Below are 19,162 nucleotides of genomic sequence, written 5' to 3' on the forward strand. Positions count from 1 at the left end.
CAAACTACCATGAAGGTTTTTGGCTTAAAGTCTACATAGTACCTTTTATTTGAAGAAAATATGGTACTGACTGAATTTTAGCCATGGTACTACTTATTAATATCTCCACTAAGAAACAGAAAAGAGTGACAGTTCTATGCCTTATCAGGATCATTGGGTAGAAGGAAGTGAAGCCAAGAGCTTATATAATCCTTAAACTGAATAATTAGTCTATAATAGTGGAGTTGAGTATAATTACAAAGTATTTCCAGAAAGATAGCATTTCAGTGCATTTCAAATTTCACATAGTACCAAGAGCTATCACCTAATAGAGTCTTGCCAAGTATAAATCCCATTTGAAAAAGGAAGAAAGTTCTAATTAGGGAATATAGCTGCTTTTGTACTTTTGGCATTCTTTTCTGAAGAAAGTGTGGTCCATCCTTTGTGACCTAGCCTGACATTTTAAGAAGGACTCCCAGAGTAGGAAGAGAGGAAGAGAATGTACTTAGATATTGCAGCCAGCGTGACCCTTGCAGCTTTGCTTTAATGAATTGATAAGAGGTGGTGAGGATGTGGTGAGGTTTTAGTGGTATTAGACCAGGGAATCTAGGAGGGCCTGAACCCTGCCCTAAACCAAAGCCACATCTCCTCACGAGTTTCCTGAGGGAGGCAGACACAAAGAAAAAAGCTGGGCCTGTATCTCTTCTGCAACCCTGAGAGGGAAGAGTGGACCACTCCCACTCATGGCCCTTCTGTTGCCCAGTGACTTCTCCCACTAGCAAAACCGACCCATTCAGCATCCTGAAGTCCTGCCCCCCGTGGATTGGCATTTCTCCTTGAGAGAAGCCATAAAGGGCATTTTTTCTTCTTAACTCCCCTCCAGTCAAACAACCTTCAATGCCTTGGTCTCTTCTACAGCCTCTCACCTCTGCTTGGACACCTCAAGGGAAAGGAACCCATTACCTCCAGAGGCCAGAATGGCGCTTTCAGATGCTCTTCCTTTAGATGAACTTCCCTTCCTTTAGAAGAACTATCTCCCCGTAACTCCTGTCTATTTGTCCTCATTCTATCCTCTGAGAGTCACACAGAACAAGACTTTTCCCAACCCTAACCCTTTTTTGGGTTACACAACAGCTTTCCAGATATTTGAATGTTTATGGTATGGAAAAAAGATAAAGCTTGTTCTGTATGACCTCGGGAAAGTAACCTGCATCTGTGGGTAAAAGTTACAGAAAGATATTCAACAAGTGTCCTGAGTTAGAAAATGAATCACCCTCACCCCAACCCCTGCCTAGGCTGATCTCATAAGCTAAAGAAAAGGAAAAAGAATATTCTTATCAGCAGGTGTTTCCAGAAGCAATACTGGAATGCAGCCTCTTCATTTTTTAAAAAAACACAGGAAGAGTTCCTTCTGCTTCATTTAAGTGGAAAAGTAATTAAAGCAGTGCTGAGGTCCCAGCTGAGGCTCAGCATTTTGGCTGGACCTTGGGATCCCCTCCCAGTATTGCCTGGAACCACCACGCCTGCTGGTTCTAAGAAGGATGCACCAGGGGTGCCAGGTGCCCTATCTTAATGCTCTGTGGGTGCTATTGTTGGCTACAGGTCTTGTGCTGGCGGTGAGCATCAAGCCTGGTGTCACCCAGAACATGGATGAAATTGACAGGACAGGCAGCAGCTCTGATGTCAGTACAGTAGATACCATGTTAGACCTGATCAGGTGAGTGTCTTGCCAGCAGGGTGGCTTCATAGGATTGCAACCGATGTTGTTTCACAGAATGCCATTCTTAGTTTAATGCTCCGCTGTCACTATCTTGAAATTTTTAATAATTTTTTAATTATTGTGCATTTTCATTTTGCCTTGGACCCCACAAATTACATAGCCAGTCCTGCTTGCCAAGTCATGGTTCCAAGAGAGAATGGAAGGACCAGGCTCATCTGTCAGCATTTAGGATAGACAGAGATGCAAAAACTATTCGTGTTGCATTAACATCCTAGGCTGGGTTGGGTAGTCAGTTCTGAAGCGCACTTGAAGAAATACATTTTTTAATTCTACAGGAGAAACCCTCTTATCTGAAGCAATCAGGGCCGGAAATTGGTCAGTTAGTGAAAAATAACAATTAAAGCGGAGAATCATAAAAAATGATACAGATATGCATTCTATATTTTGTTTACACTTAACACTTAAATGCATTTATTTGCCAGTATTTTGATGTAGGGCCAAGATCTTTTCTTTAAGCGTGTCAGTTGATTATAATTTTATATCATTAGTTGCATATGCTGCCCTTATAAATGCATCATCTACAATTTCCAGATTCAGTTTCCACGAAGTGGAGCAACAAAACCCTTAGAAATTGCAAAGAAAGCTGAGGGCTGAATCCTTCCATTTTTTATTTCAGTTGTCTTCTAATACCTAATTTAACCATAAAAATTTTAGTCATTTGCCTTGATTACGTTTCCAGGCATTCAGCTTAGTTTTTATAGAAACCACACCTTCCTTCTCACACTCATATTTAATTTACATAATTTTAATTCAATGATTATAGTGATATTTGCAATTGGCTCAAAGATTTTGGGAACAAATGCAATGGACTCTTAGTAATCATACATTCTTATAAGGAAAACAGAAATGTGCAGAATATTAAAGTCTCTTAACTGTGAGTGTCCACATGCCAGTACAGTTTCCCCAAGGACAGCAAGCATATCGGTTGCTCAGTGAATCAGTTAAGTGACAGTTGATTAGGAGAGCTTTCTATACTAGGTTGAAGCTCAGCAGGGAAAAGTAAATCTTAATACAAGGAAGTATTATGTGAAGGAGAGACAAGAAGAGAAACCAGAGTACTAATTCTATATTATCCTCATTTCCACTAATGTATTGGGTATAACCAAAAACAACACTTTTGCCTTAACATAATACTGCTTTTCATGTCTCCAACAGGAATATGTTCCCTGAGAACCTTGTTCAAGCCTGTTTTCAGCAGGTAATAATTATGCTCCCCTCTCCCCATTACCAATTAAGATTTTTTTCCTGGTGTAACACAAGAAATGAAATTAGCCCATCAAAAATAGCAGGAAATGTACCTGTGAATGGAGGAATTTTAGGTGACTGCTCTGTTTTGTATTTTTCTGGCCACAGTGAATTGCATATCTTAGCTTACACTGCTTTTCCATTATGCTTTTTTGTCCCCCAGAAGGGCTCAAATAGAGCAAGTCAGGAACTTCTCAAACAATGGGTGTTTTAAAATGTGACCTTTAGTATCTATTTTTGGAGAACCACATTATATTTGTGAAGAAACTGAGACTGCCTGCAGCTGCAATGCGATGAAAAAAGTAGCCCTCCATCTCCTCTCCTTTCCCTCACATGTTGGGAAATCAGTGTCTAACCCACATGAGTGGTTAGTGCTCCTGGTATTTGGTCTTTTCCTTAATCATTACATCCCCGTTGCTGGCACTCTACAGAGCAATGTAACCAAGCTGTGATTTTTTCTCTAGGAAAGTTTAACAATCTCTTCACTCCATTTCCTTCAAGTCTTTTCTCTCGTTTATCTATGCACTTTAAGACAGCTGAGTCTATCACAAACTGCTGAATTCATTTACATAAATTACATAAACAGAGACCTCTGTGTATACCAACAAAAATGGCAATTAAATTGCTCCCTGCCGATCTCCAAGAGGCACAGAACCACCTCTATTTCAGGGGTGCCTTTGCAGCTCAGCCACAGTGATCATTTGTAAGGGTCTTGGTGTGTGCGGCGCCTTGTTGGAGTGACATTTATGCCTGGTGTAATGGTATACTAGCTCTTTCTTAAACCTCTCTGCTGAAGCTCTGCAGAATCAAACAGGGCTGAAGGAAGGAGAATCAACAGAAATCTCACTCACGGAATAGCCCTAAAGGGACGGCTGATTTTGGAACAACCATATAGTTCTTGATGTTTATTAAAGTCATGGTGACTACATTTATCAAAGTAATGAGGTGTTTCTTCCAGGTTAAAAATAATAGATGAATAAATAAATAAATAGAAAAAAAATAATTGATTGGATCCATATAGAGTCTGTCTGTTAAAGCACCTACAATAAAACCTATACTTTCACATTATTGCTCCATTAATTTGTCCCTTATTATGAAAGTGAGGGAACATTTTGACATCATTGAATGGTGTCTGTGGGAGTCACGGGTTTGGATTTCTTGATCCCACTTTTGGTTCCAAAGTTCATGGGAGGTACTGTCAAAACCTGGAGTCAAAAGAGGCGTCAGAGGTAGAACCCTTCAGTGGCACTTGTGCCAAAGTAACGTACTTCTGTGATTCAGCCTCAGACACTTAAAAAACTTTCCTTTGTTTGTTTCTTTGTCCTTTCTGTCCTCCAACGTGCAGTATAAAACCACGCGTGAAGAAGTGAGTTCTTCCAGTGAGCCAGGGATGAATGTGACGGAAGCATCTGTCACAGTCGTCATGACAACTGCTATTTCCAAGGTACCGTTTCCATCCTTGTTGCCTGTGCCCCTTCCCCAATTGGCAGAGGCTGAGTCTTGAGCAAGCAGGAGATGGAAATACAGCTGATCCTTATTATTCGCTCATCCTGCATGTGTGAATTTCACCTACTCACCAAAATGTGTTTGTAACCCCAAAATCAACACTCATGACACTTTCATGTCATTTGCAGACACGCAAAAACCAGTGAAAAATTTAGGTCACCCAATAATACACACATTCCCAGCTGAAGCTGAACAACGATATGCTTTGCCTTCCTGTTTCAGCTTTCATATTGTAAAGAATTATCCTTTTTGCAGTGTGTTTATGCCACATTTTTCACATTTTTGTGCTTTTTCTTGGTGATTTCACTGTTGAAAATGTCTCCCAAGCATAGCGCTGAAGTGCTATCTAATGCTTCTAAGCACAAGAAGGCTGTAATGTGCCTTGAGGAGAATATACGTGTGTTAGATAAGCTTCATTCAGGCATGAGTTATAGTGTGTTAGTTGTGAGTTCAACATTAATGACTCAACAATATATATTAAATAAGGTGTCTTTGAACAGAAACACACATAAAGCAAGGTTGTATATTGATTATTTGACAAAAATATTGTGAGCATTGGTTCCCAGGAGCTTAATCCTATATTTCCCCTAGGAACAGTGATTAAATATTCACTAATTCAGTGTTGGCAGCCACTTTATAGAACATAACTACCGAGAATAATGAGAATCAACTGTATCGCATAGAGAAAAGAATGAGCCCTGTTGCCTCTACATCTCTGCCACTCCTTAGAGTTGAGTTGGGCACTTCTGGGAACCACTTTAGATTTGCAAGGCTACGTAAACACGGAATGCAGGCCCACAGGTCCTTATCCGAAACTCTCTGCCAGGATATGATTCAGAATCCAGAGTCTTTCAGACTTTAGAAGGGCCATGTGGTGTATACTGTATGTTATGCAACGTCCTTAAATGGGATTGGCAGCAACACTGTAGAATCAAGCACATCAATACTTCTGCAACAAAGTCGTGAATATTCTGCCAAGTAAGAGAAATAGACTGTACGTAGCCTCATCTCAGTTCAGGATAGGTTTTGCCACCAAGAGTTTGCCATAAACTTATCAATAAAATCATTGGGCTTTGAGAGCTTTGGGGATTTCAGCATTGGAGATTAGAATGTGTGGGTCTGAAGTACTATATTTGTCGTCCTGTAGTAGATTTCTCCTGAATGTTCTCTGCCTTCACATAAGAAGGAAAGATTTAAGGAAAAAAGAAATATTTAGTAGACTTAAGAACTGAAATTAAAATAGACCACAAGTGGCTCCCTGTTTGCTACTGCAGAAAGCCTTAATTCCCCTAATGAGTTCAGTGGCCCTCCAAGACCTGGCTCTTCCCCAGTTTCCCAGCTTATTTCTCAGTAGGCCCCTCTATTCTATCCAGATCCGCCTCCTCAATTCCTTCTCATTCCTGTCTTTCAGCGTGGTTCCACAAAGATTTTCTGTGCACCTTCCGTGTGCCAGGCCCTGCTGGGCATTGGGATTACAATAGTGAAAATTGCCCACAGATACAATAGTGGCATCTGCCCTTATGTGAAGAGTGATAAATATCACAATAGGGAAGAACAGGGTCCTCTGGGGAATTTGACAAGGAGGTTTAAATTAGTTTGGGGGCCACAAAGGATGAGTAGGAAATAACAGAGGCCGGGTGCATGATGACTTTTGCCTTTGCTTACCATTTTTCTGCAGTATGCTTTCAGCTCCTGGCTGCCTACTGCTCAGGCCTAGCTTTAACCTCACAGTCCTCATTCATGTCCCCAGTCTCCATAGGCCGCCTGTAACTCAGCCTGGCTGTGCAGTTAATTACACACCATCTTGCCTATCATTGGCTTGTGTTTCTCATGGTTAGTCTTCTCTCTCCAGCTGCATTTTAAGACCTTGTGTTGTAGCCAATGCTGTTAGCACATTCTAGGTGCTCGATAAATATGTGTTTGATCATATCAGGTCATAAGTAAGAAATGACTGATAACCCAGTGGCTTGTCAACATAATTCTTTATAAACCTGGTTTGCACCACTCAGATTACATTATCTCCCTATGAAATGCTGCACCACTCAGATGAAGTTTTCTCTCCGTAAATCTCATGCTATTCTTACCCAGGATAAAGCAAAGAAACGGTTCGTAGTAATAGGTATCTGGTTAACTTTTATATCTCTAAAATCCTGTTGGTCATCCAAGATTAGAGGCAGTAAAGAATATTCCTGTGCTTCATTATCAGGATAAAAAAGATAGGAAAATGTCCTAAAAAATGTTCGTACTGGTAAATATTTTGTGCTTCCTGCATTATTAGTTCTTATCTTGTTTATGCAGACTCCAAATGTAGCTAGTAGTTAAAATAACACTATAAAGTGCCTTGATTCTAAAGTTCTTATTAAAAATGTAAAACATCTCAGAATAGGACATCTTCGAAAGAAATATTCAAATATGGATTTGTTGAGAGAAAGAGGGGGAAAAAAAGCACTTTAAACTTCAGTGGCAGAGGGTAGGGGCAGTAAAAGTTGATACGTACATAGGTGTTTTGGTTTTTTTTAAAATTATATTTCCCAGAGTATTGACTGGTAGATCACTAGTTTATTATATTTGGCTAGTGTACCTTCTCATTTCAGGACCTATACATTCTAACAGGATTATAATCATGCATCAATGTATTTTCTTGGTTTTGATCCACAGAACAAAACAAAGGAATACGAAATCGTAGGCTCGTATTCAGACAGCACAAATATCCTGGGCCTGATTGTCTTTTGCCTCGTCTTTGGACTTGTCATTGGGAAAATGGGAGAAAAAGGACAGATTCTGGTGGATTTCTTCAATGCTCTGAATGATGCAACCATGAAAATCGTTCATATCATTATGTGGTGAGCAAACGCTGGTTAATGCCATCTTGCTTCCTCTGACGACTGTCCCCTCAAAATTAGAATGAAGAGGCTTATGTTTCTCAGCTAACCTCACCCTAGAGCGGATGAACACTAAATCAAGACACTAGAGTGTTAAATAATTCCACATATTACGTAGGAGTTAGTTCACTAACAAAAGTCTAGACATCAGCTATGATTTTTGTACCAAAGCCCTTGATCATCTTGTACTCATCCAGCATTCTTGTAAGAAGTAGCTCTTAAAGGAGTGATTTGAAGGAGTTCCTTGCACATCAAAACACAAAGGGCTTTCCTTATTAGACCCCATGCAGAAATGATATTCAAAATATTTACAACTGGTACAGCCTGGGCACTAACCCATCCAAATGGAAGCTACCATTGGGTGAGCATACCAGTGGCACCACTTGAGTATCTGCCCTGTCCCTAAGATGCCAAAAAGTCCATCTTTCCTAGGAGACATTTACCTCAACTTATCTCCTATTGAGTTGGTTCAACATTATTTACTCCAAAGTGTAGACATTGACAGTGATGTAAAAGGTTCAGTTATTTCAGTCACTTAATCCCACTGAACCTCAGCTTCATCATCTGCAAAACAATGATGATAAAGTCTCCCCCTAGAGTTGGGAGAAGTACATTAAGTGAAATAATGCATGTAAACTACTTAACCAAATGCAAGGCATGCAACGAGAGCTCCATAAACAGAGCTATTACAATCACTTCCACTGCTAATTCTATTGCTCTGCTGCTGACACTATTACCTGGGAAACAAGATGACCAAAGCTAGAAAGAGCCAAGTGGCCATATTTGAGGGTCAAGCTAAAGTGAGATCTGCAGATGTGACAGTCGGCAGGATGTAAGTGTACTGGGAGCAAGGCGTGGGATTTGCATCAGTTTAACCACTCATTCTTGCCAAGTTTGTTCCATTTTGGTAGCTCAGGTGGGTAGAGGTGCTGAGAGCTCAGGTGCACACAGGTGCTGAAACCTGGAGCCAGTGTGGTTCACCAGGCCCTCAACCTGAGACCTTAGCTTCATTGTTTACTGTGTGCTCCTTCCAGCTGAGTGCACGTGCCAAGCCGAGGTGCATGCCCCAGCTTGTGTCTTCCCCAACAATCCCACCCTGAGAAAACTCCAGCTGATGAAAGCACATCTTTGTTGTGCTTACTTTCTAGTTACATGCCGCTTGGTATTTTGTTCCTGATTGCTGGGAAAATCATAGAAGTTGAAGACTGGGAAGTATTCCGCAAGCTGGGCCTTTACATGGTCACCGTCCTGAGTGGGTATGTCAGACTCAAGAGAAGAAAAAGAAACCTCATTAGAGCCAATGGATTGCTGCTGAGAGGCTGAGTTCCATTTGGTTAAAATCGGCTTCTCTCCCCTGTGCAGAGAAAGATGGGGTTCAGAGATAAGAGAGTGGGGGTAGGAGGGCTGCCCTTTAACAGCTGTACTGGAGGTGGATCACACTGTGCTAATTGCCACATCTTGGCAGAACAGCCTGGACCAGGCTTTGTCACTGCCTTTATTAGTTGTGTTAAAATAATTTTTTAAAACAAGAGCAAAACCCACTGGTAGCCTCTCTTGGCTCTCTCCTGGCCTTCACTTCCTCAAGAATATTAACTAACCAAGCAAGTAAGATTAGCCCCCATTTACCCTGAGCATGAAAGAAATTAGGCAGAGCCTGAATGAAATCAGACTCAAGCAAGTAGGAGCTGATTGGTTCCAACCCTGTTGGTGGGGCTGATAACCATTGTCATGCCCTGCATCATCAGAGTGTCAGAGAGACCTGGGAAAATCTTCACGCTAGTAGGAATTGTGTAACACAGGAAGGCAGTAGGAGACAAATTATTTGCATATTTATTACAGCTCAGTTATTGGTTCCTTGAGGGGAGATGTGGTGGGATAGGTTATGAATGGTGCCCCTGGATATCTATGGATATCCCCTGGATGGCCCCCCCGACTCCTGGGGGCAGGATACATCACATGTTCTAAGAACTGTGAACTAAGGGAATGAGTAAACATCATCAATTTGACTCCCACATGTCAATGCCCCAAATACCCAACTTGAATAGTCAGCTCACCTATTGAAACTTGATTGCATTAGGGAGTTTCCACTGCACAGCATTTGGTTCTCAATCTTTGTTTACCAAAAGCACAGCACTGACGGCCGATGGGGAAGCCTGTCTCCTGCAGTGTGAGGGCCAGAGTCAAATCCCGGGGCCCCAGTGGTAAGGGAGGAAGGACCATCTACTTTACTAGAGGTCAGGGGCTGTGTCTAGGCAGTGATGTGGCTGAGGTTTATTATGCTGAGCCATTTCATAATGGGGTTCTGCTGGTTTCTGTTCTCTCACCCTATCTAGGAAAACTAGATAACTAAAAGACAGAAAACTGAAAGTCTGTTCCTCATAGTTCTTAGCCACAAGCTCTCTATCCAGAAGACCTTCTTTCCAGACCGTCAGGATCTGTATTTTCAATGACCATTTCTTATTATTTCAGCTTCACATAACTGATCTGTAAACTCTAAGTTGCTACTTACATGGCATCTGCTGAATCAGTGTCATTTCTTAATCCCTCTGTTTTGTGTAATCTGTATATTTGCATGTGAAATAAGGAATAGTTTTGGAAAGCAGGAATAACAAAGAAAAGAGGGTCAGTCCTGAAGTGTGACTGTGGAAGAGCAGGGACTTCTTCCTCCTTACTGCACCCTGACTCCCCTCTTAGGCAGTGGGCACCGTCCAGCAAGACAGCAGCATGGTCCAAGGAACAGAGGGGCTGAGTGTTGTGAGAAGGGCTATAATAGAGATTTGTATGAAGCCACAGAGTCACCAAGGAGGGAAGGGTCAGCTCAGTCTAGGAAGGTGAGGGAAGGCTGCCCAGAGGAAGGGGAAGTTTTGCTGAGTCTTAGAGGAGGAGTATGAATTCAGCAGTAGAAGGAAGTGAAAGCATTTCAGCATGTATAGCAGGAATAGCATGTACAGGGCTTGGCAGCGTAACACAACTGTCCTGTGAGGTCTGAAATGTGGATTCAGCTACTGGCTTTGCCACTAACTTTGACAAGACACTTCATTTGCTGAGTGAGTCTCCTTATCCTCATATGTGGAATGGAGACATATTCCTGCTCTACTTCTCGTTGTCTCATTGAGTCATTATGAAAAGTGAATGATAACATCATGAATAAAAAAGCTATTTGAAAAAAAGATTAATATGAATAGGTGGTATCAGTTATGAACTTGTTTTTCTCTCTCGTTTACAGGCTTGCAATCCACTCCATTGTAGTCCTCCCATTGATATATTTCATAGTCGTACGAAAGAACCCTTTCCGATTCATCATGGGAATGGCTCAGGCTCTCCTGACAGCTCTCATGATCTCTTCCAGGTAAATAGAAGAGGGGTGTCTGGAAGAAGTCTGGGCCAGGCCTTATCACCTCTCACCTCACTTGATAAAGTGCTTCCTACAGCTTGTGGTTTTTGTAGCTGCCTTTAATTGGAGAAGTGACCTCCATATTCTATGCCCATGTCCTTGAACATATTTCTTCACCCTATTGGATATTCCCTGCCTTCTTGGTATGGCCTGCAGCCCAGGAAGGGGCCGTGGTGTAACTTGGAACAGTGGCAAGCACAGTACCTCTGATTCCTGGACCTCCCAAAAGTGCCAGCATGCTTTGGGCTCTGGGCTTAGTTTTTGGAACAGAGGTGTCTCTTCAGGCAAGGATTGAGGACCAGCATTCCTAGGCATAAGTTCCTTTCTCTTCTTATCACACAGTTCAGCAACACTGCCTGTCACTATCCAATGTGCTGAAGAAAATAACCATATAGACAAGAGGATCACTAGATTTGTGTTACCTGTTGGGGCTACAATCAACATGGATGGGGGCGCACTCTACGAAGCAGTGGCAGCTGTGTTTATTGCACAGTTGAATGACTTGGACTTGAACATGGGGAAGATCATCACTATCAGGTGGGGCATGGTGTCACATTCATTTTCATCTCTGTTACTGGAATTGCCTCAAGTAAAAACCATCTGTGAAGGGAGATCAAGCATGGTCCAGCAATGGATTGATTTTCTAGGTCTACAAAGTCCCTTTCCAAGATTAAAGACAACTATATTACAAGTAGTGGGATTGTGGTATGCAAGATTTCTGCTTCAGGGTCTGGATAGCCAAAGGCATTACTCTGTTCTCAGTTCAGTTTACGTAGGAACAGAGTAGATACCAAGGACTCAAGGTTGAATAAGGGCTGGTCCCTGCTTTCAGGGGGTTCCCAATAGGTAGGGGATACAAGGGCTATAATAGAGGTTTGAATGGGGGCCACAGAGGGCACCAAAGAAGGAAGGGTTGGCTCTACCTACAAGGTGAGGAAAGGCTTCCTGGAGGAGGAGAAAGTTTAGCTAAGTCTTAGAAGAGGAATAAGAATTCAGTAGGAGAAGAAGGAAGCTAAGAGCATTTTGGATAAAAGGAATAGCGTGTACAGGGGCTTGTGATGTAACCATGGCCTAGTTACAGAGCACAGATTATTTGGTATGGCTGGCATAAAGAGTACAATGTGGAGAACATAAAGTAATGAGGGGCCGGCCTGGTGGTGTAGTGGTTAAGTTTGTGTGCTCCGCTTCAGCAGCCCGGGGTTCACAGGTTTGGATCCCAGGCGTGGAGGGACGCACCACTTGTCAAGCCATCCTGTGGCAGTGTCCCATATAATGCAGAGGAAGATGGGCACGTATGTTAGCCTAGGGCCAATCTTCCTCAGCAAAAAGAGGAGGATTGGCATCGGATGTTAGCTCACGGCTAATCTTCCTCACAAAAAAAAGACAAAGAAATGAGGGGCAGGGATCATATAATGAAAGGCTTTGTGTGAGGAGTTGAGGAGTTCATGAAAGGGTCTTAGACAATCTTTCATATTATGGACAGATTTTCATTTTAGAAAGGTAACTGGCAATATGGTGGATGGACTGGATGGGAGCAGGAACCAAAAGCTAGAAGACCAAGTAAGGGCACTGGCAAAGAGATATCCCATAATTGTTTATTCATATCCTTTTTTTGTTTTTTTTGTGAAGCAATCAGCCCTGTGCTAACATCTGCCAATCCTCCTCTTTTTTTTTTTGCTGAGGAAGACTGGCCCTGGGCTAACATCCGTGCCCATCTTCCTCCACCTTATATGGGACGCTGCCACAGCATGGCTTGCCAAACAGTGTGTCGGTGCGTGCCCGGGATCCGAACTGGCGAACCCCGGGCTGCCGCAGTGGAGAGCGTGCACCCAACCACTTGCACCATCGAGCTGGCCCCTATTCATATCCTTTTTTTTTGGCAAATGTTGCAATAAAACTTTATATTGCTGATGGCAGTGTAAACTGATTCAACCCTTTTGGAAATTAATTTGGAAACTCGTTAAAAGTGACACACAATTTTTCAAATGCAATGATCCTTCCTCTGGGATTTTATACTTCAAATTTATACTAAATAAGACAAATGCTTTTATGTAAAAAACATCTTCAATATAGTAGTAAGTATAGTAGTGAAAAAATTGAAGCAATTTGTATGTTCATCAACCAAGAGCTTACTGATTAAAAGCTAGTATATTCAATCACTTGAATATTTTATAGACCATTTAAAAGATATGTATGCAGGTCTTATATCAAAATAGAGGATATATTTCATTTAGTTCTGATTTGATTTATCCTAGTAGCACCTTTAAGAGTGTATTGTGTTTTATCTTATTTTTTATTAGAAAAATACAGAAAATGCCAAATAAGGAAGTAAACATAACCCATAATCCACTAATTTCTAAAATTATCATAGAAAGTATAAAGTGAATTGTGACGTTCTTCCTGACGTTAGGGAGGATCACATGATATACATTGGTTAAAATCATCAGGGTACAAAATTGCATATGTTCCAATTATATGACAATAGATAAAGCTTTATGTGTGTAGATATAGGCATATGAAAAAAATGAGTAAAATATCTACAGTGGGTACTGAGATGATGTTGATTTCCAAACTTTCTTCAATGTGATTATAATGACTGTATGAAATTGAATACATTCAATGAAACAACTGCCTCCAGTAGACAGCTAAAGATTGACATAAGAATTAAAGCAATATTACTCAACTAAAAAAAAAAAAAAAACCCAGAAGACCAATAAGGAGACTACTGCAGAAGTCCAGGTAAGGTATGAAAAGGCCTACATCAAGTCACTGACACAAGATATGGAGAAGAGGTAATGAATTCAAGAGGCATCAGTTGGATTCAGAGTGAGTGACAAGGAATGGCTAGGATAACCCCCAGGATTGGTGGATGGTTCTGGATTGGTGAATGGTGCTTACTAGAACAGAGACTAGTGTAACAGAAGCAAGTATAGGTGGGAAGATAAAGCGTTTATACTTTTTGACACTTTGAATTTGAAATGCCTTTAAGATACCCAGGTGGAAATACGCAGTGAGAAATGTAGATACATAAGTCAGGATCATTAGCTTGATGGTGGTCATCAAGCACTTGTGTCATGAGTCAGTTATGTGTGTTTGAATCTGAGCTTCACCATGATTAGCTGTGATCTTGGCCAAGTTACTTGAATTCTCTAAGCTTCTGTTTTCTCACCTGTAAAATGAGGATAATAATACTACCTACATTTTATGCAAGTAGTGATAATTAAGTCAGATGATGTATATAAAATGCTTAGAACATACTGAGGCATACTGAATGCCTACATACTGAGCCCTCAGCAAATGTTGCGAATGGATGATATTACGTAGGGAGAGTTTATAGAAAACAGAAAATGACTAAGCACTGAGCCCTAAAAAATCCTAATATTAGAGGCAGGCAGAGAGGGGGGAACCCAAGAAGAAAAATGAGAAGGAACAGAAAGGTGGGAAGAGAGCCATGAAACCATGGTGTCATGGAAACCCAGAGAAGAGAGATTTTCAAGGGTGAAATGGTCAACGGAGTCAAATACTAGAGATTTCTAGTCAAATGAAGACTGAAATTGTCTGCTCAAGTATATGGTGAAAACGTCATTAGTGAATTTTGGCACAGTTGTTTATCTGGAACAGCACTGTTCATTATGGTAGCCACTAGCCACATGTGATATCTACCAAATTGGACAGAGCAGACAGAAGGTTCTATCATTGTAGAGATAGGTTCTGTCATTGCAGAAAGTTCCACTGGGCAGCGCTGCTTTGAAATGATGGATTGGGATTAGAGTTAACCTGGAGACTTTAGTTCAGTTTAGAGTGGAAGTTTAAAACTAAACTGGGTCCCTAGACCTAAACAAGGTTGAATCTGAACTTTTCAGAGTTAATTCACTCTTGGATCCCTAGCACTTGGCATAGGCATAAATCCAGGCATCAAGTAAGTTTATTAACTAACTGTTTTAATGCAGTACATTTTTAAATCTTCCCCAACTCTAAATCATAAAGTACTTATTGCAGTTTGCTTAAAATTAACTGAAGACGAGTACAAACTAGACAATTTGGCACATCAGCTGGGAAACTGTACTGATGCCGCGTGATCTGGGAAGTGCCAGTGGCTGAAGAAGCCCATGCCAACAGAGCTTGAGTCAAGTCCTGCAGCTTGCACAGCAGCGAGTATGTTAAAATTGAAACCTTGAGTCATACCTGAGAAAGTTCCACAACCACCCGTGGTTCAGAAGTTGTTACTTTTATACTTCCAAGTGCTTTTTCCCCGCTCCCTCACCCCGGCCTCTGGAACCCAGTCTGCACGGAACTGACTTCCAAGGAGTGGTTGTAGGAGGTGCCACTTCTTTCGGGTATTTGCCACTCTGTGAGGAATTCCCTCCCTCTGCCCTAGCCATAAGTTTCCTATATCTTTCTAACCTTTAAAAAAAAAAAAAAAAAAACAAACCTGACTGCTAGAGGAATAAGCTTTGGGCCTAGTGGCTAAATAATCAATTCACATAAAAACCTCTCCCCCTGCTCTGGTGTATTCTTAAATCAGACTTGCTGATAACTACTGGCCCAGAACCAATAACAACAACTGTGAGGCCCAGAGTAATCATTGACTTAAAATAAAAAATCCTCTCTGGCTCTACCTGGGAGAGAGTGAAATAATAAACATCATTTTTAACTTTACGAGTTACAGTTGTGGCTCATGTGGTTTGTAGTTAAAGAGGTTTTTGGACCCATAGTTTCTCTCTTTCTGTGGTTCTTTTGAACTGGACATCAAAGAAACATAGGCACCATCCACCCAAAACAGACCCTTTTGTGGTTTTGTCATACTTTCACTTATCAAAGGTTACAAATGATTGAAAATGGGATAAATTTTCTTAAAACAAAAGATAATTACAGGATTTGGGGCCTAGAAAGAGCTTAGAGGAAAAAAGTAGCAGTAATAGTGATAGTTGTTATTGTTTTTGTAGAGGACAATACTAGCAGCAGTCATAGCAGTAGGAGCGCTAGTAGCAGCTGCTGAAGTAGCAGAAATGGCATCAGATTTTAAGCATCTACTATATCCAGGTGCTGTACCGGATGCCTTACATGTATTACCTCATTTAATCTGCCCAGCAGTCCTGCAAAGTAGTCTACTATCCCCATTTCACGGCTGAGAAATTGAAATTCAGGGAGGTAACTTGCATAAGGACCTGCTGTTAGTAAAACAGCAGAGCCAGGTCTGTCTGACTCTAAAATCTGTGCTCACTCTAGTTCATAGCCCAGTCCCCAACCTGTATAGAGAGCTGAGCTACACCAGATCTCAGTGCTAGGGAAGAACTTTCTAGCAATTATTATTGTTTTCTTCTGTGAAAACCCTCTAAAGTCAAAGTAGAATATATTTAAGCAGAAGGAATAGGTTTTTATATTTTTCTCCCCCATCTGAAGATTTATAGTTCTGAGTTTCAGACCAAAGCCACTCAGATGGCTGAAGTTTAGTAAGCAAGGTTGAGGGTCAAAGACAGAGTTTTCTTTGGCTAAATGGATTCTGAGTTTCAAGCCCCGTCTCAGGCTATGTTAACCATGACCTGTGGGGGCTTCCAAGCGAGATCAGTGGGTATGGGCACAAATCACTTCTGACAAAGAAAGCCCACTGACGCTTGCAGTTTAAACTTTTTCAACCAGCATTGAAATAAACTTAGATTTTTTCAAAGAGTACTTAAGTCAGAACAGATCTAAAGGATTATGGAGGCTTGAAACTTTTAGAGGAATTGGGACGGCTCAGAAATCTCTAATTTACTGTAAATTGGTGGCCACAACCACTGAAGGAAAACACACTTGTCATAGAACTCTGGCCTGTGTTTGACCATCACCCCTCAAATGCCATCTGCAACACATTACTAGACAGATGAATGAGTAGTGGAATCAGCTTAGTAAGAACTCTGAGGCATTTTGAGCCCACAAGAATATGGATTTGTGGATAGAATCAGGGATTCTTCTAGTTTAAATTCACAGTTTCTACATCTTCACCTTTCAACCCAGTGGCATCCTTGGCCCAAGGATAAAAACACGTGTCTAAAAAGTATGGTGGATATCCCCTCAACTTCATTCAAATTCAGGGACTTTTTGGGGCCTATTAAACCTTTGTTTCCTCTAAAATGACCAGATTTAAATAAGGAAGATGTTGCTGATGAAAAACTGCACATTTCCAAAGAGAAAAATCTCTAGTGCCACATTTTTTCTGCCCAAGAGGGATCTTTTTAAATACATAGTAATGAAGTTCATTTGGCTGCCTCTCCTGCATTCCAGATCTCTCTTCCTTTTGCACAAAGTGCATCCACTGGCAAAAAAAAAAAAAAGTCACGAATAAACGCTTGTACCTTGGACAGGAGTAATAGCTATTTCTCAATTCAGTGCCCTAAAGCACAGATACCCGAGAGGTCGAGTCTTGTCATGTCAAGAAAGTGTGTAAAACCTGCTTGACTATTGCCTCATTCCTTTGCCTTCACCTGAAATACCCTTGCCCGTTCACCCCTCCCGCTGTCCCCCTACCATCCTTCAAGGCAATATAAATTCCTGGCACATTTTAGATAGTCAATAAATGATTGGGTGGGTGAGTAGATGGAAGAAGGGAGGAAGGAAGTAGGTAGAGAGGCACTTGGCACTTGTTTAGGATGGGTGGATGCATAGATGGGCAGATAAAGCCTTCCATAAATACCCCAGTTGGTAAACTGTTGCCTCCCTCTTGAATATCTCATGCTCGTTTTTTGTGTACCCCTCATTCAGTTCTTCTCCACTTCCCTGCGTTAGAATGATTGGCCATATCTCCCCCTAGAAGGAGATCATACTCCCTCAGGCTCCCACTCTCTCTAATGAGGCAGAGCTGGTGCTCAGCAGACAACAGATTGTGATTGGCCAATGTGGGGACACAGCAATAACAGGCATCAGGATTAACTGTTTTGGGCCAGGGGCCTTGAAGAGAGTAATGGGTGTTTTAACTCCTTTTGTGCTGGTTTGTTTTGACTACAGTATCATGGCCACAGCTGCCAGCATCGGAGCTGCTGGTGTGCCCCAGGCTGGCCTGGTGACCATGGTGATGGTGCTGAGTGCCGTGGGCCTGCCTGCTGAGGATGTCACCCTGATCGTCGCCGTCGACTGGCTCCTGTGAGTTGGAATAAAACCACTGCCACAGCCGGATGGGAGGGCAGGCTTCCCAGCCAGGCAGAATCTGTGGTCTGTCATCTTTCTCTCCTCAGATTGCCTAATGAGCCATCTGTTGCTGCTTTAATTTCCCTCTGACCAGGCCATCTGATAACGTGCTTAAAAATTAACTTCTCATAACTTTGAGCAGTGATTTTAAAAAGCCAGTCATCTCCATTAGCTCATTACACCTGGTAATGCTCAAGGTTAGAAGCTGGGTGTGGGACAAGATAAACATAAAATAATAAGGTGAAGAAGCTGGGCAAGGTCTCAGACATTCCAAATCCCAGAGGCCACCCTAGCCTCTCGCAGCCCTGGATCAGCATCATAGCTTCAGAACCACCTGGTTCAAAATCAGCCCATCTTCCCAAGATCTTCATTACCATCAGGGGCAGTGGCACAAGCAAAGGCCTTGGGGTAAGACTAACTTGGGGCTGAATCCCTGTTCAGTGTCTTACTGGCTGCTTGACCTTGAGCAAATTCCTTAACATGTCTGAGTTCCAGTTGCATTAGCTGTGAGATGAGAAAGATTCTGTCTACTTCATTGGGTCGCTGTAAGGACTGAGTGGGCTAATGTGAGAGGAGTGTCTAGAACAGTGTCTCGCAGGCAGTATGTGCTCAATAGATGGCAAGTTTTATTGCTATGGTTAGAATGAGTTGGACCATTCAGGCCTCAACCAACAACTCACACTCTCTCTCTCTCTCTCTCTCTCTCTCTCTCACACACACACACACGCGCACGCGCGCACGCACAGCTAAGGAACACACCAAACATCTGGGTAAGAACGTGCCTTTTGTGACCCTCAGGGTTAAAGTTAGAATAAGCCTGGTTCCCAGCTTTATCCTTGATACCCATTTTGTGCGTTGGTCTTCCAGCATCTAGGTCTGGCTCTGTCCTCTGGCCATCAGGGGTAAGTGGAGCTCCATATTGAGCCTTCACTCAGAACCTGCCTGGGCTTATCGGGGAGTACAGGGCTATGTAGTTTGCAAGCAGCAGCTGAGCTGGTGGAAAGGGAAGCAGAAACACCCCGTGTGGGTTTGAAGATATAGTCACACCCCACAAGGCAGAAGCTCCTGCACCTGGAAAGCTGTGCCATGTGGGGCCCCCTCAGCAGCTAGCTGGTTCTACAAGCCCCGCTAAGGTGGCACCTTTCTTGCCAAGATACCGTACTATTGAGGCAAGTGCTTTGGCTTTTCTTTCTAGGGGAGATGGTGGATTTG

The 19,162-nt window shown here is 42.1% G+C and overlaps 1 protein-coding gene across 1 annotated transcript in view; it reads left to right on the top strand.

The window, feature by feature from the left end:
- SLC1A1 (solute carrier family 1 member 1) overlaps nt 1-19,162 on the top strand; it is a 70,526-nt gene that overhangs the window by 48,145 nt on the left and 3,219 nt on the right. Inside the window, exons 4-11 of the mRNA XM_058565744.1 lie at nt 1,582-1,696; nt 2,915-2,957; nt 4,350-4,448; nt 7,169-7,353; nt 8,541-8,648; nt 10,619-10,741; nt 11,129-11,323; nt 17,771-17,905. Of these exons, the coding sequence (XP_058421727.1) occupies nt 1,582-1,696; nt 2,915-2,957; nt 4,350-4,448; nt 7,169-7,353; nt 8,541-8,648; nt 10,619-10,741; nt 11,129-11,323; nt 17,771-17,905 (1,003 nt within the window). The remainder of the gene's footprint in view (nt 1-1,581; nt 1,697-2,914; nt 2,958-4,349; nt 4,449-7,168; nt 7,354-8,540; nt 8,649-10,618; nt 10,742-11,128; nt 11,324-17,770; nt 17,906-19,162) is intronic.

Source organism: Diceros bicornis, chromosome 22 (assembly GCF_020826845.1).
Source record: "Diceros bicornis minor isolate mBicDic1 chromosome 22, mDicBic1.mat.cur, whole genome shotgun sequence".
Lineage (NCBI taxonomy): Eukaryota > Metazoa > Chordata > Mammalia > Perissodactyla > Rhinocerotidae > Diceros > Diceros bicornis.